Below are 25777 nucleotides of genomic sequence, written 5' to 3' on the forward strand. Positions count from 1 at the left end.
ATGTGGGAAGAGGTGAGCGATTCAGGACCATCATGGTCCTCTTGTTGTAGAAGTTACGTGAATTTTATCGCTTTCAGAATTATTATTTAAACCTTGATAACCCATCAGCTTCTGCTCCTACCCAGTGGTTTTGTATCGAGCGATCTCATTGGACGGAACAAAAAGCGTCAATTGGCGCAATATTTGAATGTTAAAATATAAACAAACCAGAACAGAATATTTTTCTGTATGACTTCTTCTGGAAAAAGTAATGAATGAGTAAATATCCAGAACGACTTGTCCTACAGAAATAGTACAGTGGTATCCTGCTTTTATGTATAAAATAAGATAAATTTTCAATTTTATTTGCCCAATCAAATACATTTTAGTAGCTTGGCAAATTCATCAAAATTTCGCTTGCGTATCACATTTTCTGATTATAGAACAGGTATGAGACTTTAGCGCCTAAGACAACAGACTGATTATACGTTAGGCAGAACAGACCTGTAGCTATTTATCGGAAAAAGCACAGGACCATTCAGTCTTATCGGTGTAATTTGGATGCTTTGTAAACAAAAAATTACGCTGACAAAATGACCACTTCTATTACTAAAGAGCCCGCCCGCTTAGCTCAGTAGAGAGATTGCAGATCTACTGATCGCAGGGTCATGAGCTCGAGCCCTGGGCGAGGCATATGTTCTCCATGAAGCAGGGATCACTTTTGGCCGCGATTTCGCGATATTCTCGCATTATTTTGGTGAAAATCGCATAAACTTTGTTCAAATGCGCTTAAAAATAGCATCCGCGTGGCCGTAGATCTTTTGCCGAAAATGCAACTTTTCACTGAAATGCGGTCTTGCCGTTACTTAATTTTCGTATGACGTTCATTTAGGCGCTTGAATTTCGCTTTTATCTCCATAGAGCGTCCGATGATTATGACTACCAGACAAAAATAATCTGTTTTCGCGATGTTTCAAAATACCATTGAAACAGAAATTTAAGCATTTGGAAGGACAAACTTTCTGCTTCCATTCGCGCTGATGAATAGCGATGAGAATAACAAGATGGTGGAGAAACCTCAGGTGAAGTCCCTTCATAAAAAACACTGAACGCCTGAATTTCCAAGCAAAATGGTTGAGGGTAGGGTCATAAGTAAGTTTGACTTTAAAATTTTTTTGACCTAATGGAAGTGTATCAAGTCCAGAAAGATTAAAACATAACTGAACTTCAACTTTGACAAAGCAGCTTTGAAGTAAAAGCATTAGGGGAAAAATGCATGTGGACCCAAGACTTTGTTACAACTTGCATCAACTTATTCAGCAATTCCTGGTACTGAATAATAAATATTTTTAGAGTTGTAAAAGGTGTCTCTGAAAGGATATGTTTTGTTTATTTACAAGATAATTGTTCTTACAAATAAACAGATGTTTGTTTTTCAATGTAATAAAAGCTGTCTGCCTATGTAAAATCCCATTATACAAAGAAAAAATCCCATTCATTTTGTCAAAAATCTCATTGATTCAAGGCAAATGGGAATTAATCTCATAATAGTATCTGCCAAAAGTGATCCCTGATGAAGATTTCATAACAGACATTGTGTCTCAAATCATCCACCGCTGATTCGTGTGGAGAAGTTGGCAGTTACTTGCGAAGAACAGGTTTGTACTGGTACAGAATCCAGGAACACTGGTTGGGTTAACTGCCCGCCATCACATAACTGAAATACTGTTGAAAAATGACATTAAACCCAAAACAAACAAACTATCTGTTACTAAAAGAGGTAGCAGAAAAACATTGTCGCAGCACAAACAAACAAAATAGAGGCATATTTTGTTGTTCAACAAAGACAGTTTATCTGTTTGTGATAATATAGTGCCACCAATACTGGGGGACATCTTACCGGAGAGCACATATTGTGGTGAATACATCGTTCGGGATATTGTGGATGAATTGATTTCGACTGCACTTATAGTGCAAAAAATATGTAGGAACTAAAGTATCCCAGAAAACATGAAAGATCAGAAAAAAAATATCCTTGGTTAAAGTTACACATACTTAGAACTGTAAATTAAAATACACATGTATTCCTTGCTAACAGGCATGTAGAAAAATAGTCAAACCTGGTTAGTGATATATACTGTAACAGTAAGCATTCATCCAGTACAATTTAGCCACAAGAAAAAAAAACTCGAATTGTTTGTGCCAGATTGGTGAAATACCCAATTGGTTTTTAGCTCGACTATACGAAGTATAAGGAGAGCTATCCTACTCGCGTCCGCGTCCGCGTCTTTCCGCGTCCCCACTTTGGTTAAAGTTTTGGTGCACTTTCTCTTTTTTCAACTTATCTCTGTAATTACTTGATGGATTTGATTCAAACTTGAAATACTTATTCCTCATCATCATCCACATCATCTGACATAAGGGCCATAACTCTGGCACCAATATTTTATGAATTATCCCCCCTTATCACATAGATTTTCAGGTTAAAGTTTTGATGCACTTTTACTCTATCTCTGTTATTACTGAATGGATTTGATTCAAACTTAAAATAGTTGTTCAACATCATCACCCACATCATATGACACAAGGTGCATAACTCTGGCACCATTTTTTCATGAATTATTCCCCCTTTTTACTTAGAATTTCAGGTTAAAGTTTTGGTGCACTTTCACTCTACCTCTGTATTACTGAATGGATTTGATTCTAACTTAAAATAGTTGTTCAGCATCATCACCCACATCATATGACACAAGATGCGTAACTCTGGCACAATTTTTCATGAATTATTCCCCTTTTTACTTAGAATTTAAGGTTAAAATTTTATGCACTTTCACTCTATCTGTTATTACTGAATGGATCTGATTCAAAATTAAACAATTGTTCAACTTCATTACCCTTATCATATGACACAAGGTGCATAACTCTGGGACCAATTTTTCATGAATTGTTTCCCCTTTTTACTTAGAATTTTAGGTTAAAGTTTTGATGCACTTTCATTCTACCTCTGTTATTACTGAATGGATTTGATTCAAACTTAAAATAGTTGTTCAACATCATCACCCACACCATATGACGCAAGGTGCATAATTCTGGGACCAATTTTTCATTAATTATTCCCCCTTTTTACTTAGAATTTTAGGTTAAAGTTTTGATGCACTTTCACTCTGTCTCTGTTATTACTGAATGGATTTGATTTAAACTTAAAATAGTTTTTCAACGTCATCACCCACACCATATGACACAAGGTGCATAACTCTGGCACCAATATTTAATGAATTATGCCCCTTTTTGCTTAGGATATACTTATATAGTGTTTTGATACATTTTATCTTTACCTCTCTTATTACTTTAAGTTGATATTTTTGACATAGACTCAGGCTATTGTGCAATATCTTCATCAACAATTGGAGTCATTAAACTCTCCAGTGACAGCTCTAGTTTCCTCAGATGTGCCCAGTTTCACTATCCAGCATCTAAATAGTCGAGCGCGCTGTCTCCTGTGACAGATGACAGCTCTTGTAACAAATACCCAATTTAACTATTGAAAAGCCTTGGTAATAATATTATTTTTACCCAATTCAGATTTCCAATGCAGACAAAAAGTGGTGGGTGAATACCCAACTGCACAAAAAGCTTATCTGGAGCTCTGGGCTATGTTTACAACTGCCTGAAAAATGATTTGTCGTAACTACCAATTCCCACTTTTCAACTGGCCAAAACTTTTTTTGTTATAAAAGCTTTTTTTTTTCAAAACTCTAAAGCAACTTTGCTTTGAGTATTTTATAGGCAACGTCTGGCCTTTTAAATTCTCTTCGACGTTTAATGTTCAGTAAAAATTTTAATTCAATTGTTTGTAGGTACGACATTTTCTCATAGTGAGTGTTCAGAATGATTTGGACTAACGACATCTTATTTTTAAATGCAGAACCCAAGTTTTGGACATATAACACTTCAGGTTTAGCAATTTTTATCACATGACAACATTCTGTTACTTGATTGGCTGATTGTTAAAACATTCTGTTACTTGATTGGCTGATTGAGTTAAGAATACACTGTACATGTACTGTTTCGGAAAAGGTGGTTAAAGTATTGAGATACAACATTTTGATATTTTCAGTAGGTGAAAACTAGACCACCTAGGTAAGTAAGGGATGTGTCAGGACATATGGCATTTCAGATATGACTCAACTACACCAATATCTCAATCTTGAAAAAATGGAGATACAACAAATTGTTTTTCAGCAGGCAAATTGCTATTGTCTTATGTCTACATGTATTTTCCCATTCAATATTTGCATTCTGTTAGCTAAATCCATCAACTTTTAAAATTGCATCAACATATCTTCATATCTTTATGTTTTTCAACAATCCAACATCATATTGAACAGTATACACAGGGGTGTGGAAATCCCAATATTTTTCACTTGTCCACGGACAAATGAGACTCAAAAATCTACTTGTCCGCAGTCAAAACTTACTTGCCCAGATTTTCAACATTTAAGCATGCTTGAAACTAATAGTAATTCTTTGTTTTGGACAATAATCTTCAGGTAGTAACAAAAGCAAACAAATTAAAGTGTAATACTGTAAAATGTTTCAAAAAATAAGCTTCCAACACTTGCTTGTGTTCGTCCGTGAGACAGTCGAACATTAAACAAATGCCTAGAAGACTGCTCATCATGCCATGCGAAGCCGTGTTAGGACACATGAAACTTTCTGACTCGTACTGGCAAGCTGTTTGTGCTTTGACTGTTGATTTTGTCGGCAGACGAAGTTGTAACGACAAATTTGTCTGAAACTTTGTGATAACTGTTTAACGTTTCCGGTTTCTATTCACTGAGTAACCGTGTGCAAAATCACGCGAGACCAAGACAGGGAACCAATCAGATCGCAGAAAAAGAGATGCTAAATTTACACGCTGTATAATTTTCCCAAAACTGCTAAAATCGAGAGGTCCTTGGCGGGTGAAACATACCCGTCCCTAGATTTGCCACTATAATGCCACCCTTTTCAATGGTGGAGTATTTAGACAATTTTCCACCAAAATGCCACCTAAAATACCACCAAAATGGTGAAAAAATAAAGAGGACAGGGGCAAACCCATTTTCCACTAAATTCCACCTCTTTCCACTTGTGTACACCTTTAGGTGGCAATAAGTGGAGTATTTAGACAGTTTTACACCATTATGCCACCATTATGGTGGAAAATTTGTTTGCCACTTAATTCCACCAATAGCCACCTTCGTGGTGGCAGTAAGTGGAGTATTTAGACAAATTACCACTAAAATGCCACCATTATGGTGTAAAATCTATTTTCCACTAAACGCCACTTACTTCCACCCATCGCCATCTAACAGGTGGCAGTAAGCGGACAAAATTTCACCAAAACGCCACTATGGTGGCAGTCATATTTTCCACTAAATGTCACCAAATAGCTGGCAATAGTAGGAAAATACGTGGCAACTAGTGGAAATCGGCTGCACTTGCTGAATCTGAAAAAACTCAGTAGTAAGGCAAAAATCAAATTATATTAATACATTTTTTATTTTATGAAAAAAGACTCTTCACAAGAAATCACAAAAGATCTGAACATGAGAATCAGGATGTTGTCAATGCAGTCTTATTTTGTCATATTCCAGGATGGCTTAAGTAGATGGCGAATGACTCTCCAAATTTCACTCCTTTGGATGTAAGGCCATTTTTCCAGCTCACAATCTGTAACAGCAAACCATACATCTATTAATAGATATATTTTTCTAACATTCTGCATAATTTTGCTGAAAATTGTAAATTTCCTCTAGGAAATACATGAAATGGAAAGACTAAACTAACTCACTGACATAACAAAAAACTCTACAAACTTAATCTATGTCAAATACTGTGAAATCATTTAAATTCGCTGACATGAAATTTCGAGCAAACGTAAAAAGGACTGTTTTGCGCGGGAACATTTTCAATTTATAAATGAAAAAAAATAAATTAAAAAATAATAACAGCGCAGACTTAAATTCACGCATTGGTTCTAGTGTGAAATACGCGAAAATTCGTCCTACGCAAATAAAAATGATTTCACATCTTTATTATAACTGTGAGAAGTTTCATCAAAATCTACACTGTATAAAAAGTTTTATCCACTCAAACAGTTACATTGTTTTGTGGAAATATATGCATCTTGAATCAATAACAAGAACTTGAGAATTGATGAAAGATGTGGAAGCACCATTGCTCTAAGGTGATTTTCACCTTGTGTCAAATTTCATGAATATTTATCAATGGATTACTTGTTATGTAGAAATTTATGGATTGAAAAACAATTAAAGGGCAATAACTTTGGTTACTGAAGTTATCCTGATGGAAATTGCACATGCAATGCTGTCCTGTAGTGATCTACATTGTTGTAAAGTTTCATGAAGATCCATCAATAGATGCATGAAAAATCCCTATTTTTTACCAAATCAAGGGGAAATACTTCTTTTACTAGGTAAATAATTGATTAGTGTTAATGAGCTTATGATAATTACATGAGGTTTAGTGACTCTATAGACAAAGCCATAAAAATATTTTTCCAATTACAAGCATTTTCAGTTAATCCGACGGACAGATAAAAAAGAAAGGACAACGCCAAAAATAATATCCCTCCACCTTTGGCTAAAGGTAATAATAGCACTTGGGTTTTTCATCACATTTATAATTAATATTTATCATATAATATGCCAGGAATTTTTATTAGTTGGTGTATTTCTTTAAAAATTAAGGGTTATTTAAACATTAGCTTTTATAAAAACAAATAATATTTACCTGATTCAAAATTATCTTGATATGTTTCTTTTATGCAGTAATAAGCTGTATGCTGCTCAGGTATATACAGTCAGGCAGGCATATCATGTCACAAAGTTGCACTTTTTTCACAGACGGTACCTGGTATGAACAGTTTAAAAGTACATATTGTATCCTAAGTGCTAATCAATAATGTAAATAATTACAAAATGATACAATTTTACAAGCAGTGTTATAAACATGATTGAGCTATATTCCAGAAAATATATCTGGGATTTATCCATCTGCCAAACTTCCTAAGACATAAAAGGAGATTTGTTGATTTTAATTTAAAGCAGTTTGGTAAATGTTGTTTCAAATTCAAGTATTTGTTGAGTAAGTAATTAAGACAATGTTAAAGACAGTAATAATTAAAAAAAATAAACAGTATAATATTGTTACCTCTCACAATGTGTTGCCATTTTCTCCCAGGCTGACTCATCTATTGCCAGATTTCAAAATTTGGTATTACTACACAGATAAATTGATTCCACACATACAATTTCTTGGTCAGCTAAAGAAGGTGTCAAATCCTTAAGTTGAAAAGCTATTGTAAAAACATCCTTTTTATAAACACTTCTTTTTTTCAATTAATGAAGAGAAAAGGCAAGAACTATTTCTTTGCATCTGACCTGATGTGTGCCTGCATATATAAATATTAACTGACCCAAATTCCACCTGGGGTTGTTTCTATACATTAGTGTGGGAGCTTGTAACTTGATCTATCATTAATCTTATCTTTAACCAACTTTCACTCATGCAGAAATAATACACTGCAGACACATTTAAAAATGATCTTTTCAGATTCAGCTAGTACAGCCAATTTCCACTAGTTGCCACCTATTTTCCACCTTTTTCTGTCTTTCATTGAATATAATGCAAAGATATAATAAGCAATAAATATTCTTTCTCACAAAAGAACGAAAATTCAAATTTTCTGTATACCACTCTGAATATTATTTTTGTCCAGCTAGAGTCAGCATAGACTTATTCTCATTTTAATGAAACCCTTTGAAGAAGGAGCCTGGGTATACTGTTTTGCAGATGTTGGTCAGTCTGTCAGTCATTTGGTATGTAGACCAATCGGTTTCCAGATGATAACTCAAGAACGCTTGGGCCTAAGATCATGAAACTTTATATGTAGGTTGGTCATGACCAGCAGTGACCCATATTGACTTGGAGGCCAGTAGGTCAAAAGTCAAAATCAAAGTGACCTGGAACAGTTAAACAGTTTCCAGATGATAACTAGTACTCTTGAGCCTAGGATCATGAGAGTGAATGGGAAGGTTGAACATAGCTAGCAGATAAGTCCTATAGATTTTTAGTTCGGTAGGTCAAAGGTCAAGGTCACAGTGAGCTGGAACAGTTAAGCTGTTTCCGGATGTAAATTTGAGAACTCTTTGACCTAGGATCATGAAACTAAATAGGGAGGTTGATCATGACCGGCAGACGACCCCTACTGATTTTGAGGTCAGTCAATGGTCAAAGGTCTAGGTCACATTGACCCAGAACACTAGTTTTTTTTTGCCCAATAACTAGAGAATGCTTTGGTCTAAGATCACATTTGATACAGAAGTCACTAATGACTGGTAAATGACCCATAATTATTGATTTAAAGGTAGTACATCAAACGTCCAGTGCACAGTGACCAAATGATTTCTGTTTCTTGTACAGTTACTGAATGCATCAAGAGGGGTGAGCATTTGTGTTATACGAGCTGTTGTCAATGTGGAGTTTTAGCAAAGTCAGGTTCCGTGTCAGTTAGGCCTGAAGTTTGAAGTTTAGTGTCCATTATACCTTGATTACCTGATTATACCTGAGTCCATGTGAAGATTTTTGTACAGGGTAATCCAATGTCTTACAGTTCTCTTTTAAATCAAACATCACAAAAATTTCTAAGTTTTTTTTCCACCTATTTGCCACCAAGAAAATTTTCTAAGTCCCTATTTTCCACTAAACGCCACTTGATTTCCACCATGAAAAAAAACTATGTTCTACTTTCCACCAATTTACACCTTTCTGCCACCATAAAGAAAAACTATGTTCAAATTTACACCTAATGCCACCTAAATGCCACCAAAATAAAGTGGCTTTTGGTGGCAAATTTACCACTTAGGTGAAAAAAGAGCTGAATTACACCAAAAGCCAACTAATGCCACCTATTTCCACCAATTGCCACCTTTTTTTCATGGAAATAAGTGGCAAGGAGTGGCATTAGGTGACAAATCTAGGGACGGGTACGTCTCGTACGTCAAAATCGTTTATAAACTCCATAAGCAATGTTCAGCGTTTCAAAATTATTCTTTCCTTTTCTCATTTCAAACCAGAAAATTTGTGCTTGTCCACGGATATACGAAATGCAAAAACTCACTTGTCCGCCGTCAGAAAGTCCCAAGTCGTACATAGGAATCTTTTTGCACAGCACCAACATTTTCGACTGAAATCCTGGAAAATTTTCCAGGGAACTTAGCATGTATGCATATAGTTAAAAAAATTCCTAATCATATTTCCAAGACTGTTTTATTAGCTCGACTATTCATAGAATAGTAGAGCTATTGGACTCACCCATGTGCCGGCGTCCGCGTCGGCATCCCAATTTGGTTAAGGTTTTTTATGTAAGCTGGTATCTCAGTAACCACTTGTGGGAATGGATTGAAACTTCACACACTTATTCACTGTGATAAACTGACCTACATTGCACAGGTTCCATAACTCTATTTTGCTTTTTTACAAAATTATGCCCCTTTTTCGACTTAGAAATTCTTGGTTAAGGTTTTGTATGTAAGCTGGTATCTCAGTAACCACTTGTGAAAATGGATTGAAACTTCACACACTTATTCACTGTGATATACTGACCTACATTGCACAGGTTCCATAACTCTATTTTGCTTTTTTACAAAATTATGTCCCTTTTTCGACTTAGAAATTCTTGGTTAAGGTTTTGTATGTAAGCTGGTATCTCAGTAACGACTTGTGGGAATGGATTGAAACTTCACACACTTACTGACTGTGATAAACTGACCTACATTGCACAGGTTCCATAACTCTGTTTTACTTTTTAGCTCACCTGTCACAAAGTGACAAGGTGAGCTTTTGTGATCGCGCGGTGTCCGTCGTCCGTGCGTCCGTCCGTCCGTAAACTTTTGCTTGTGACCACTCTAGAGGTCACATTTTTCATGGGATCTTTATGAAAATTGGTCAGAATGTTCATCTTGATGATATCTAGGTCAAGTTCGAAACTGGGTCACGTGCCTCCAAAAACTAGGTCAGTAGGTCTAAAAATAGAAAAACCTTGTGACCTCTCTAGAGGCCATAATTTTCAATGGATCTTCATGAAAATTGGTCAGAATGTTCATCTTGATGATATCTAGGTCAAGTTCGAAACTGGGTCACGTGCAGTCAAAAACTAGGTCAGTAGGTCTAAAAATAGAAAAACCTTGTGACCTCTCTAGAGACCATATATTTCACAAGATCTTCATGAAAGTTGGTCAGAACGTTCACCTTGATGATATCTAGGTCAAGTTCGAAACTGGGTCACGTGCCTTCAAAAACTAGGTCAGTAGGTCAAATAATAGAAAAACCTTGTGACCTCTCTAAAGGCCATATTTTTCATGGGATCTGTATGAAAGTTGGTCTGAATGTTCATCTTGATGATTTCTAGGTCAAGTTCGAAACTGGGTCATGTGCCGTCAAAAGCTAGGTCAGTAGGTCTAAAAATAGAAAAACCTTGTGACCTTTCTAGAGGCCATATATTTCACAAGATCTTCATGAAAATTGGTCAGAACGTTCACCTTGATGATATCTAGGTCAAGTTCGAAACTGGGTCACGTGCCATCAAAAACTAGGTCAGTAGGTCAAATAATAGAAAAACCTTGTGACCTCTCTAAAGGCCATATTTTTCATGGGATCTGTGTGAAAGTTGGTCTGAATGGTCATCTTGCTGATATCTAGGTCAAGTTCGAAACTGGGTCACGTGCGGTCAAAAACTAGGTCAGTAGGTCTAAAAATAGAAAAACCTTGTGACCTCTCTAGAGGCCATATATTTCATGAAATCTTCATGAAAATTTGTCAGAATGTTCACCTTGATGATATCTAAGTCAAGTTCGAAAGTGGGTCACGTGCCATCAAAAACTAGGTCAGTAGGTCAAATAATAGAGAAACCTTATGACCTAACTAGAGGCCATATTTTCCATGGGATCTGTATGAAAGTTGGTCTGAATGTTCAACTTGATGATATCTAGGTCAATTTGAAAGTGGGTCACGTGCCGTCAAAAACTAGGTCAGTAGGTCAAATAATAGAAAAACCTTGTGACCTCTCTAAAGGCCATATTTTTCAATGGATCTTCATGAAAGTTGGTCTGAATGTTCATCTTGATGATATCTAGGTCAAATTCGAAACAGGGTCATGTGCGGTCAAAAACTAGGTCAGTAGGTCTAAAAACAGAAAAACCTTGTGACCTCTCTAGAGGCCATACTTGTGAATGAATATTCATAAAAATTGGTCAGAATGTTCACCTTGATGATATCTAAGTCAAGTTCGAAAGTGGGTCACGTGCCTTCAAAAAGTAGGTCAGTAGGTCAAATAATGAAAAAACATTGTGACCTCTCTAAAGGCCATATTTTTCATGGGATCTGTATGAAAGTTGGTCTGAATGTTTATCTTGAAGATATCTAGGTCAAGTTTGAAACTGGGTCAACTGCGATCAAAAACTAGGTCAGTAGGTCTTGAAATAGAAAAACCTTGTGACCTCTCTAGAGGCCATACCCTTGAATGGATCTTCATGAAAATTGGTCAGAATGTTCACCTTGATGATATCTAGGTCAAGTTTGAAACTGGGTCACGTGCCTTAAAAAACTAGGTCAATAGGTCAAATAATAGAAAAACCTTGTGACCTCTCTAGAGACCATATTTTTCAATGGATCTTCATGAAAATTGGTCAGAATTTTTATCTTTATAATATCTAGGTCAAGTTCAAAACTGGGTCACATGAGCTCAAAAACTAGGTCACTATGTCAAATAATAGAAAAAACGACGTCATACTCAAAACTGGATCATGTGGGAAGAGGTGAGCGATTCAGGACCATCATGGTCCTCTTGTTTATGAAATTATGCCCCCTTTTTGACTTAGAAATTCTTGGTTAAGGTTTTGTATGTAAGCTGTTATCTCAGTACACACTAATGGGAATGGATTGAAACTTCAACCACTTCTTCACTGTCATGATCTGACATGCACTGTATAGGTTCCATAACTCTACTTTGCAATTTTTTCAAAATTATGCCCCTTTTTCGACTTAGAAGTTTTTGGTTAAATTTTTGTATGTAAGCTGGTATTTCATTATCCACTTATGGGAAAGGATTGAAACTTCAGGCACTTGTTCACTTTATGAGCTGATAAGCACTGTGAAGGTTCCATAACCCTTTTTCCCATTTTTACAAAATTATGCCCCTTTTTCGACTTTTGTATTCATTCAATTGACAAGGCTGTTGAATAGTCGAGCGTTGCTGTCCTCCGACAGCTCTTGTTATAATTACCTGATGACTCCAAGTAATTAGGGGTCACTTGACTTTGACCTTGACCTACTGACCTACCTTTTAGCTCACCTGAGCACAAAGTGCTCAAGGTGAGCTTTTGTGATCGCCCTATGTTTGTCGTGCATCCGTCCGTCGTCAACAGTTTTACAATTAACACCCTAGAGGTCACAATTTTGGCCTAATCTTAATGAAACTTGGTCAGAGTGTTACTTAAATCAAAGGAAAAGCTTATTTACACTCTAGAGGTCACAATTTTGCCCAATCTTAATGAAACTTGGTCAGAATGTTACCCTCAATAAAATCTTGGAGGAGTTCGATATTGGGTTATCTGGGCTCAAAAACTAGGTCACCAGGTCAAATCAAAGGAAAAGCTTTTTAACACTGTAAAGGCCACATTTTTGACTGTATCTTCATGAAACTTGGTCAGAATGTTAATCTTGACGATCTCAAGGTCCAGTTTGAATCTGGGTCATGTAGAATCAAAAACTAGGTCACCAGGTCAAATCAAAGGAAAAGCTAGTTAACACTCTAGAGGTCACGTTTATGACCATATCTTAATGAAACTTAGTCAGAATATTAATCTTGATGATCTATAAGCCAAGTTCAAATCTGGGACACTGAGGTCAATTCGAAGGAAAAGCTTGTAAACACTCTAGAGGTCACATTTATGACTATTTCTTCATTAAACTAAGTCGGAATGTTAATCTTGATGATCTTTAGGTCAGGTTCGAATCTGGGTCATGTGGGGTCAAACACTAGGTCACCGGGTCAAATCAAAGGAAAAGCTAGTTAACACTTTAGAGGCCACATTTATAACCATATCTTAATGAAACTTGGTCAGAATGTTAATCTTGATGATCTTTAGGTCAATAGGTCAGGTGAGCGATACAGGCCCTTTACGGCCCTCTTGTTTGTTTTTTAAGATAGAGCCTTGAAATATGGGTAACAAATAGTTTTGCTCACCGATCTTAAAACTGACTTTCAGTGACCATGAATGTGACCTACTGACCTACTTCCTTAATATTTTAGCATCAGTTTGACATTTAAAACATGTAGCTCATATTACTCAGGTGAGTGATCCAGGGTCATCATGACCCTCTTGTTTGTTTAATGTATACCATATGAATGAAAATTCATGAGATCATATTCTCTGCTATTTCATTCTTTTTCCTGTTTTTCAGTGATGGTAAAAGATGTAAGCTACCGAAAATGCCGACCACTCTTCCCAAAATGTTCAATTCTGAGTTGGCCAATACAACATGGAAACATGCATCCAGCACTTTAACTTGATTACGAGGAAAAAGTGACATTCTTTGATTGAAATTTACCATTCTTTATTACAAGGCGAGGCTTCTTGTGCAAAATATTGTTGGTAATTTAGAAATTATAATGGAGGATACGAATGCTGCCTTAGATGTAATACATATAAAAAGATTGTTTGCAGCAGCGTGGATGTAGAATATTGCAATTTCTGTGTAAAATTGAAACATAGCGGAAAATTCGGCATATACATTTTACATGCATGATTTATAAATTATTGTGTATTTTACTTTTACTTTGGACATAATTCGGTGATAAAAGGTGATAAGATTGGAATACTGCCATTTAATCTGTGTGGTTTAGTGATACATTTATATTACATTATATGTCATGGGAATACTTTTGTGTTAAACTAACTTTACATATGGATTTCTCACCTAAAAAGTGATACCAGAAAAACATAGTAGATAACAATGTCACATAGATTCCCGAACCAAAGTTTTCAGCCAAATCAAAATATACCTAACAGAGGTATGCGTGGGTCTGGAATGAACTCTAACCAAGGTTTTCAGCCAAATCGAAGTCTGTCTAATAGAGGTATGCCTGGTAATGAAATGAACTCTAACCAAGGTTTTCAATCAAATCAAAGTGTACCTAACAGAGGTATGCGTGGGTCTGGAATGAATTCTAACCAAGGTTTTCAGCCAAATCAAAATATGTCCAACAGAGGTATGCCTGGTAATGTTAACCAAGGTTTTCAGTCAGATCAAATTATGCATAATAGAGATATGTCTGGTCCTGGAATGAACACTAACCAAGGTTTTCAACCAGATCAAAGAAGTATGCCTAACAGAAGTATGTCTGGTCCAAGAATGAATTCAAACCAAGGTTTTCATTCAGATCAAAGTATTTCCAACAGAAGTATGTCTGGTCCTCGAATGAATTCAAACCAAGGTTTTCATTCAGATCAAAGTATTTCCAACAGAGGTATGTCTGGTCCTCGAATGAATTCAAACCAAGGTTTTCATTCAGATCAAAGTATTTCCAACAGAGGTATGTCTGGTCATGAAATGAACTCAAACCAAGATTTTCAATCAAATCAAGGTATGCATAATAGAGGTATGTCTGATCTTGGAATGAATTCTAACCAAGGTTTTCAGTCCAATCAGAGTATGCCCAGCAGAGGTATGTCTGGTCCTGGAATGAATTCTAACCAAGGTTTTCAGTCCAATCAGAGTATGCCCAGCAGAGGTATGTCTGGTCATGGAATGAACACTAATCAAGGTTTTCAAACTGATCAAGGTATGCCAAATAGAGGTATGCCTGGTCCGAGTATAAACACACAAGGAATGTATAATCAGCTTTGTGGCAATCAGGGGATGCCTCGAGGGAATGTCCCGATATCCCCTGTGCAGGGTAATGAACAGTTTCAAATGCAGCAAGGTATTCAGTTTGATGGAAATCCCCAAGGTCAAATGGGTTCTGTAGGAATGCAACACGGGTCCGTGCCCCAAAATCCAATACCACAAGGTCCTATCGTTCAGCATGTAATGATTCCAGTACCAGTTCCTGTTGGTGCTGAAATACCGCCACATTTGCTAAGACCCCAGATTATTACTTCTACTGGACCAGGTTTACCTAATCAGGGTTCACAGAGCCATGGTCAATTTCCACAAATACAAGGTCAAGGTCAAATGACCGGCATGCAAGGTCAGTTTCCAAGCACACAAGGTCAATTTCAAGGTCATGATCAGACTCCCAACATGCCGGTTCAGAGTAATTTTACAGGATTTCAGGGTGAAGGTCAGTTTCAGAAATCTAAACCAGGATTTCAATCCTCCAACTTAAATGCACCGGTCAGAGGCTCTGGTGTAGATGATTTAAGCTATTACATGGGGAATGAGTCGAGAAATGCAAATAAAGACAGAGCAGGGGAGAGTACCTACAGGTCAGGGGACCAAGATTTCAAACAAAGTCAACCTCAATTGACCCCAGGGGAAATTCATGCTCGCAGGGCTGCAAAAGCTGCAGAAAATAGGCATCGTAGTCAGGAACGAAGGTTTCAAATTCAACAAAGAATTGCTCAAGAACAAGAGCTTGAAAGAAATAGAAGTGAACAATCTAGAAGTCGAAGCTCTAGTAAGCATTCTTATACATCCGAACATGTGGAGAGGTCAGAACAGGACTTTCATAGAAAAACAATTGATAATTCAGGTTATAATCGGGAACAAGTGGATAGTTACAGGAGACATGATGATCACGTAGTTAAAAATCAAGAAATTCGAAATACTGGACAGTTTTTTAAAAACGAGAGGGATAATGTATTTGAAAGTCGTGAAAGATATGAAAGAGAACAAAAATCTGGACCACAAATGGATTATGAAAGGCAAGAAGAATATAATGAGAGAGTTAGTAGAATGAAAGACTATGAGAAAAATCAAAGACCAAATAGACAGGCTGAATTTGACCAAAATGATAGTTATAAAACACAGGCTAACTATCAAAGGTACACAGGGCATGTAAAATATGAAGGTGGACAAAGCTATAGTAAAAATGATAATGTGGACTATGAAAACAATCTTGAAGATGTGCGAAACGTGCAGCACTCTGGTACTAATGATTATAAAGGTAAACAAAGAATTGAATCTGAAAGGCATTCAGGGGCTGTACTTTATACTGATGGTAGCAGAGAAGAACTAGAAAGTTCAGATAGACCTAACTATAGAGACAATTATAGGAATGAATCTGAGAAACATCCTGAAGTTATTCTATTTACTGATGGGAAAAGGGAAAATTTTGAAGGTGTTAATACACAAGAATACAGAGATAAACAAAGAAATGAGTTTGAACAAAGTTCTGCAGCTATTCTCTATAGAGATGGGAAGAGAGAAGACTTAGAATGTAGAGGTATTGAACGATATGACAGGGAGAAAAGAAAACATAGTCCTGTCTCTAGTGAAAGATCAAGTAGAAAATTAAAAAGAGACTACAGTCCAGTTTCTGAAAGTAAATCGCATGGGGATTTGAAAATACACATAAGTGATAGAGGTAGGTGGATTGAAACTGACAGAAATTTAAGTCCTGTTTCAGATGGTGAAGATGATAGGTTTGAGGATGAAAGAGATAGAGCAGACAGGAATATTTACAGTGCAAAGAAAACAGACTTTGAGAGAAATTCTCTTGATGGTGCTGAAATGGTATCGGACAGTGAAAGCTATATTGGTGATATTAGTAAAGCTGAGATAACAATTCATGCACAGGATTTAAGTCCTGTTTCTCAACAGTCTTCAAGATATGAATCACAGAGGTTCGATGGCGGATCAGAATATGGTAAATACCAGGGAGCAGAAAGAATAAGCCCAAGTCGATCAAGTCGTAGCAGACACTCTGAGGAAAGAAGAAGCCACTCACACCGAAGTCGCAACTCTGAAGATAGGCAGAGGGAAAGAGGACCTAGTCAGGGAAGCTTTGAATTGAAAGGACGTATTTCTGACCAGAGAAGCCAACAACCTGATAAAAGACTAGATTTTCAGTTACATGTTCCGGATTTATGCCCAGCTCACAACCAGAAGGGATGTCATTGGGAGGGATGTACAAATTTCCATATTTGTAAATTCTATGTTATTGACTTATGCAAGTTTGGAGAATATTGCACTAAAGGACATGACATATTTAAGGGACATCCATATGAGACTTTGAGTAAGATAAACCCTGGATTCAGACATAGTAATGTTACAGCAGAACAAGTCAAATTAATACTGAAGAAAAGAATTTCAAACGAGCCACTTCCGAAGGAACTGGAACACAGATTAACAACTTACAAAATTGTTCGTCCTGAAACGGCAGGATCTCCCCCTAGGGAACTTAAGCAGAAGGTGACTTCCTTCAAAACTGACCAATCTTGCATGGAACCTCAGCCGAGGGCAACACCCTATCAAACTAAGAAAGAAATATCTCCACTCCGTGAACCAGAGAATGTTGTTGCAGTTGATCCAAGTTTTGATGCTAGAAATTATGCTCCAGGTAATTTCGTAAAGGTATTTGATGAAAAAGAAGAACTAAAGAAAAACCAGTCTAAAGCAAAATCAGATAAAAAGGACATTGTAGATGCTCGGACTAAAATCGGTAGAAAAGCTAGTGATAAAGAGCAGAAAGGTACTATGAATCAAACAGGATCTGAAAGGAAAAGGCCATATTCTTTACAAAGAAATAAGGACAGTCAAGGTGCACTGAAGTCTAGCGGAAGTGAAAATAGAAAAGAAAATTATAAAAAGAAAGACACTTATAACCTAAAGCAGAAAAATGAAAATTCTCCAGAGAAAAAGAGAAAACAATCAAAAACAGACAAAACTCAAAATGAAAGTATGCTTAGTCCTGTTTCTGGTGATGAAGATGATTGGGAAAAGTATGAAAAATATGAGAAAATTTCTGAAGATGGAATGTCAGAGAAAGAAGATGGTCTTGACAATGTTAGTTCTGATGATAGTATTGAACAAGTGCAAGTAAATAGATCTGTTGATAGTTTTCCTCTTCCAACACCAGAGAATATTGCAGTTCCCATTGGAATGAATGATCCGTTAGTTTTCAATAGACCATTGAAAAACAATCCTCAAAGCTACATAGGACCGCTGAATAGACCCCCGCCAATGTTTCCAATTGCCGCCAACAATAATGCCCCCTTGTTCCCAGTTGTTCAACAAAATCAAAACTTGGTGGCAGGAAGTACAGGGGGTGCCCTGCAAGGATTTTCTGGCGTCCCTGGGCCCACTCCTGGCCTCTTACCAAATCATCTACCTTCTCCAGAGTTCATGAAACAAGTGATTCAAAACCTACCATCATTCAAAGTGGAATCATCGGAACAGAAAAACGTATTTAAGAATGACAATAATCCAGCTAGTACTGAAACTAATCCACCAAAGAAGAAAATAAAGTCAGATAAAGTAGAAAGAGATCCAGAGTTGAAAGAAACTATAAAGAAATTGTGGAAATTTCCTCATAAAGGAGTTGTAAATATGTCAATTATTGAATTTGTGACCGAAACAGAAGCGTACAAGGAAGAATTGATCGCAGAGATTGTTAAAATTTTAGTAACACTTGAACTGCCTTATGTGACAATGAGGAAGTTACTGTCAGTCATTAAGGAAAAAGTATCAATCAATATAAAGTCAGAGACAGACTTGAGAAAAATTCTTGATATGTATCCACACAATTTCAAAATAATAGAAATGGTAGATTCGGATGATGAAAGTGATGAATTGGACACAAAGAAAAACGTTCAAATTAAAGCAAATATTGGCATTGGGTTTTGCGAAAAACATGGATTCCTACCATTTGCAATTGGGAAGTGTGAATGTAATGCCCTGCATTTGTGTAAATTTTATTTCTTGAGTGACTGTCCCATCAAACATTGCAAGTTTGGACATAAACTTAAAACAGATCACAATGTAGCAGTTCTCAAGCAGCATAAGCTGCATAGACTTACCGGCGAAGAGATAATGAATTTCTTAGCAGATGAAGACAATAGAAACAAAGAGACAATTCCAAGTATTTGCAAGTATTACGTGAGAGAGAAAGGCTGTTACAAGGGAGACAATACAGACTATGAAACAGTATGTCACAGCCTTCATTTGTGCTCGTATATCTTGAAAGGGAAGTGCATGAACCGTGAATGTGACAGATCACATAGCATTCATGATAAACAGCCTCTGAGTTTACTTCAGAAGTATGGACTTGATCCAAATGAATTAGGTGATGAAAAAGTCTTGCAGATGCTGGGAGAAAAATGTATAGAGAATGAAAAAGGGAAGAAATCTGGCACATTTAAGCAAAGCCAGCAGCCAAGAAGTAGTGTTAAATCTAGAGCTGTGTCTGGAAGTAATAAAGCAAACAAAGACAGTGAAAGTAGTACAGTTGAAGGTTTACCTATACTTACTCGTAGTGAAACAAGAATTTCTTCAAAATACTTTGTGCAAAATTTCAAAGCCCCTTCTGTTTGCAAGTTTTATCAGAATGCCTTGGGTTGTCGCAAAAAAGACTGGGGAGCAGATGGAAAATGTTTCTTTCTACATATTTGTCAACATTATGTGGCTGGTGAATGTAACTATGGAGATAAATGCAAAAGATCACATGATCTGTTTTCAGGACAAGCAGCAGAAATTCTGCAAAAATATAACTTTGATCTTCAAAAAATGACAGCTAATGACATTCTTGAAAGACTGAATAGTAATTCTGGAGCTCCAGTTGAATTGCCAAACTCTGAGGACAGTCCATTAGTTGACAATGAAAAGGAAAAAATAGAGATAACTATTGACTCTGTAGGTGAGCCTGATGAAATAGATGAATCAAATTTTGAAATTCCTCCACATCCAATGGAAATTGAAACAAGAGTAAATGTAGAGGAAAATGATGGATTCACATCTGAAACAGAAGTAACACCCAAAAAGGTAAATGATTCAGATGGCAAAAGCAGTTCAAAATCTGCAAATAAAAACACCAGTTCATTTGAAAGTCGTAATATTGAAGATGTTATTAAACACATAATGGAACACAATAAGGTAGATAAGAAGTGAAAAGGCATGCATGCATTAAAATACCTGGATTCAACATGCATAATTATTGTAAAATTGGATAAAACTCAAAATTAAATGAATGAGAAAACATAGCTACAAAATGTCTTGCCCAAGAAGGGTGAGTCATTAATTGAAAACAAAGGAGACCAAATTCAGCATTGAAGCTTTAACATGTAAGGTCTTATTCAGCATTTTTAAATGAAAAAGGTGTGATTGGTGAAAGATGATAGAAGTTTGTCATCTTTTTGAATGGGTATATTATTCAGTTGATGTTTATTAATAAATAAACTCAACTTTTTGCCCAATGTTTTATTATGACACACTAGTTGCCTAAGGGCAGGTATTTGTAAGGAATGATTATGTCAGTGTTAAATAAGTGAAAAATATTAAGGAGTTGTACAGTGTACATTACATAGTATGTATAGTGATAGATGATTCCAGGTCCTTAGGAAGCATTGTAATTTTGCTTCTTGCCAAAGGTTGAGGGTATCGGTGTATCTAGGATTCAATTTACCCTAACTGCATCTATAAATATGTGTGTATTATACCAGGAAAATGTAGAACGGAAGCAAACAACTTGGAATTTATTCTGCTTTGTAAGATAAGGAGAATGTTATGCCAATTTTTTTCTGATGAAGAAGAAAATTGCTATGGGTATAATTGAATGCAACATCATTTGAAATTCACAGTGTTTATTATGAAGTGATAAAAATGTAATACATTGTGAAGGAGTTTTTGTCAAAAATTCAAGCTCGTATTGGAGAAGAGGAGATAGATGCAGCAAATGTAATCTACAGGATATGCTTTTGGATTAAATGGTGCCTATATAGTGTGAAGGAAATAGATGTTGTATTTGTTTAGATGTATATTTTGATTATTGTGTATAGACTTTAATGTTTCATGTAGTTGTAGTTAGAAAAATTGTCTAGTCAGTATGGTGATTTTGACTCTGGACTATTTGGGAAATTTAATTACGGGTTTCAGTAACAAAGATTTTTTTGTCCCATACTAACCTCTTGCCTTCAGTAAAAGGCTTTTTTTTTCTGTTGATAAAGTATATAATAGTAGAGCATGAGAGATACTTTTCACAAGCAGATTTGGAAATTCTGATTCAAATTATACTTGCAGGATTTGGTTTAAAAATTACTAACATTTTACAGAGATGGTCTGAGTTTTGTTCAGTCCACCTACATTTTCCATAACAGGTTTTTCCTTGATTTCTTTTCAAATATGAGACAATAACATTGAAATTATACTATTTGATTTAAAGGATTATTATAATAGAAACCCCATACTTTAAAAAATATCATGATTAATTCTCAAATTATTATCTATTTCAGCCATTTTAGACACCAAGAAAATTAAATTTTGGCCTTATTTGTAGATTGGTTATTATAAAACTTTCACTATCAGTGTAATAGTAAGCATAAATGCAGTATTGCCATACAAAAAATGTAAAACTTCTTAAAAATGTTTTTTTAGAAATTATGATTTTGCAAGATTTTTATTTTACTGTGGGAAAACATTTTTGGCCATGATTGACATTCTTAAAGATATATTTAAAATTCAAGAAGATATTACTACTCTCAGAGACCTTTAGAATGTGTAATTCATAATAATCTGGATCTTGCAAAATAAAGGGCTCCGCAGTTTGCAGAAAACTGTAGTACAGATTAGTTGGATCAAACAGTAGCTTTTTCCCCCATTGATTGCTGTTAGTCATTCTTCTGTAACATTATTTCTAAGTAAATATTCACTCTTCTAAAACTGACTTGTATGACATGTTGCATGGTTTTGATTAATTGATACCAGTTTTGTGATTTTTCATTCTTACATGACTAGTTCCCACTGAAACAAGACCAAAAGATAAATATACAGTCCCACCCACTTTAATTTTCATATTTTGAATATTAACATAGAAATAATTTATGAATATTACCTTGGTCTATCTTTTGCATAGCACAAATTTAGAGTAACCATATTCACCATTTTCCTACCGCTTGTTGATTAGTGCATTTATATATGTAGTAGATAGTGATTTGTTAAATTTTGTATGTAACACTGTTAGGAATGATAAAGGTTAAATGCACCATGCTATTTGCAAGGTATGAATCCCTAAGTTTACCATGGCATTTTAGAAGAATTATAAAGTTAAGCCCATTGTTTATAAATCTAGTTGTTTTAATGAGACAATTGAAAAAGGGTATATGTAAAAATTTGACCATACAATCTTTTCTCACCTGTGGCAAGTTTGTCTAAAAAGGAGTTTTTGGTTAAGTTTTTGTATGTAAGCTGGTATCTCAGTACCCACTAATGGGAATGTATTGAAATTTCACACACTTGTCCACTGTCTTGAGCTGATAAGCACTGTGCAGGTTCCATAACCCAATTTTCCATTTTTACAAAATTATGCCCCTTTTTCGACTCGTATTTATTTAATTGACAAGGCTGTTTAATAGTTAAGCGTTGATGTCCTACGACAGCTCTTGTTTTTCTCGAAGTTATGATTTTAGATTGTGAGCAAGAAAGGTTACTTAGGATGCCTTCTCAAGAAAACAGAGTTCATTACTTCCCTTTATATCAAAATCATTGATAAACCTGTTAAAATAAACAGAACATTTTCAGTATACAGGTGGTTGCTAAATGGCCAAGGAATGTCATTGTACTGAACTTTCAGAGTTATCAGTTTGTTCCATTGAGGATATTTCTATAAAAAAACTGCCAGGCCTAATGCTTTCAGCCTTTACACATGTATTCAGCATTGTTAGATGACCTCACAGGGCAAGTAACATAGCTCAAGCTTTAAATTTGTTAAAATTATGCCCCTTTTTGAACATAGACGATGTTCTTAAAGTTTTGCATGTAAGCAAGTTGCCCAAAAACTACCCAGCCAATTTTTTTTTCAAATTCTCCACTTGTCTTTGGCATCATGACTTGACATCACTTGGTAAGTTTCATAAGTCTGACTTACATTTTGGCACAATTTTCCTCCTTTCTTAAGTTAAAAAAAATATGATAAAACTTTTGTATTAATAAAGCTTGTGTTAGTGGAAAAGCTTCAAATAAATGAGTGCACTGTCATTAAGACAGCTCTTGTTTATAACCATACACAATTGTTGTTTAAAGCAAAGTGGTCCAGTTACATAAACAAAAAGGCATTAACAACTAATAGATGTGGATTCACAAACAAATAAACATTATACAATTTTGCAACTACTGACTAATAGATAAAAAAACTTGTACATACAATTTTAAGACTTCCTACACAAAAAGGTGGTTAAAAATATTAACAGTAGGCATTAAAAACAGACAGTATTTCTTTAAAAATTTATAAAAAAAATTCCATAACTTTGTTTACTGATTGGGAAATACATGGTGTTGAGAAATACCTGCTTCATTTGATTTAGTGTGATGATTTGCCCTCAATTCACTTAGGCCGATTAACATAGTTTCTATAGTATGAATTCTGTAATGATGAATAAATGAAGTAATGAAACTTGCTTTGTTAGTTATTAGTGTTGTTAGTAGGTGTAAACATGTATTTTAATGTCTGTCACACGGTGTGTAAGATGTGCAGCAAGACCAGGACTTGAACATTGGTCTCAGGAATACTGTTGCAATGCCAGACTGATTTAACTAACTCGGGCTAGTTATGCAGATTGTCTTAAATTGTGGATAAAGTCTAAAACTGTGACTTACTTCACCACTTAAACTAGCTTCTAGCCAACGAAGTTTTAGCTCACCTGAGTATAAAGTGCTCAAGGTGAGCTATTGTGACCGGTCTTTGTCTGGCGTCATTCGTTATCATTTTCCTTTTTAACACTCTAATAGAGGCCCACAGTTGTGACCTAATCTTTATGAAACTTGTTCAGAATGTTTGTCTTGATGATCTCTAGGTCAGGTTTGAAAGTGGGTGATCTGGGGTCAAAAACTATGCCAGTAGGCCAGATCAAAGGAAAATCGTGTTAACACTCAAAAGAGTCCACAGTTAAGTTTGAAATTCATGAGAATTGGTCAGAATGTCTTGATGACCTTTAAGTCAAGTTTGAATCTGGGTTATATGGGGTCAAAAACTATTAGTAGGTCATTCGATCAAATCAAAGGAGAACCTTGTTTACACTATAGAGGCCACATTTATGACCCTATCTTCATGCGACTTGGTCAGAATGTTTGTCTTGATTAGGTCAGTTTTTTATCTTGATCATGTGGGGTCAAAATCTAGGTCACCTGATCAAATCAAAAGGAAAAGTTCGTTAACACTCTAGAGGCCACATTTATGACCCTATCTTCATGCCACTTTGTCAGAATGTTTATCTTAATGATTAGAAGGCCAAGTTCAAAGCAGGGTCAATTTGGGTCAAAAACTAGTTCACCCGCTCAAATCAAATAAAAAAAGCTTTTAACACTAGAAGTCACATTTCTGACCATATCTTCTTCACACTTGGTCAGAATATTTATCTTCATGATTCCAGTGCCAAGTTCGAATCTGGGTGATGTGGATTAAAAAAACTAGATCACTCGCTCAAATCAAAGTAACAGCTTGTTAACACTCAAGAGGGCACATTTATGACCCTGTCTTCATAAAACAGGGTCAGAATGTTTATCTTGATGATGCCTAGGCCAAGTTTGAACCTGGGTTATGTGGGGTCAAAAAGTAGGTCACCCACTCAAATCATAGGAAGGCTTGTAAATATTCTAGAGGCCACATTTATGACCCCTATCTTCATGAAAGTTGATCAGAATGTTTATATTGATTATCCCTAGGTGAAGTTCGAATCTGGGTCATGCGGGGTCAAAACTAGGTCACGTGCTCAAATCACACGAAAAGCTTATTAACACTAAAGGCAAATTTATGATCCTGTCTTCATGAAATATGGTCAGAATGTTGTTTGATTATCTAGGCCATGTTCGAATCTGGATAATGTGGGATCAAAAACTAGGTCACCCGGTCAAATCAAAGGAAAAGCCCATTAACACTCTAGAGGCTGTAGGCCGTGTTACTCTGGTCAGTGACTCTGGGTCATGATGACCCTCTTGTTTTAGCTCACCAGAGTATTTTGCTCGTATGACCCTGTGTCGATCAGCTGTCGTCTTTCCATCTATCTGGTAACATTTTTGTGCCCCAAAATATATAGGGGAGATGCAATTAGAGCCTTGTTTGTCCATCTGTCTGTCCGTGTAAATTTGTATCGTGCATATCTCAAAAAGTATCTTTACACAGAGTTGTCAAACCTCTCATTATTGTTATTCAGCACAGGAAGTTGTGCACCTGTAGTTTTTATAGGGACCTCACACAGCTAGACCAGAATTATGGCCCTTTACTTAGAAAAAAATGTACAAAAGGGCCTAAGTTTGTGTGGCATGTATCTCAGAAAGTATTTGACCCAGGATTAGTAAACATTTCAGTAATATACATGTGAAGTTGTGCACCTGGGGTTTTGAGATATCGCTCAGCCCAGCCAGACCAGAGTTATGGCCTTTGACTTCGTTACAAATAGGCAATAAAAGGGCAAATAGATGAAAATAGTACTTAAAATGAAATTCTCATGATATATAGCTTATACATTTAACAGTTAACATGCCATACTGCAGTCCTATTAAAAAGTAAGTCTTTATGATT

At 35.9% G+C, this 25777-nt stretch overlaps 1 protein-coding gene and 1 long non-coding RNA gene across 3 annotated transcripts in view; one reads left to right on the forward strand and one right to left on the reverse strand.

The window, feature by feature from the left end:
* Positions 1-23653, forward strand: part of LOC123554684 (uncharacterized) — a 30954-nt gene extending 7301 nt beyond the window's left edge. For both annotated transcript variants that reach the window (XM_045344962.2, XM_045344961.2), the window contains exon 2: positions 13510-23653. In XM_045344962.2, coding sequence (XP_045200897.2) covers positions 14062-20157 — 6096 coding nt within the window. In that variant the 5' untranslated portion in view covers positions 13510-14061 and the 3' untranslated portion in view covers positions 20158-23653. The remainder of the gene's footprint in view (positions 1-13509) is intronic.
* On the reverse strand, positions 5565-9019 carry LOC128558465 (uncharacterized). Its single transcript, XR_008371647.1, has 3 exons — positions 7198-9019; positions 6778-6897; positions 5565-5694 (listed from the first exon to the last, which is right to left on the reverse strand). It is a non-coding gene; the product is annotated as an uncharacterized LOC128558465 (long non-coding RNA).
* Positions 23654-25777: the final 2124 nt, after the last annotated feature.

Source organism: Mercenaria mercenaria, chromosome 7 (assembly GCF_021730395.1).
Source record: "Mercenaria mercenaria strain notata chromosome 7, MADL_Memer_1, whole genome shotgun sequence".
Taxonomy (NCBI): Eukaryota; Metazoa; Mollusca; class Bivalvia; order Venerida; family Veneridae; genus Mercenaria; species Mercenaria mercenaria.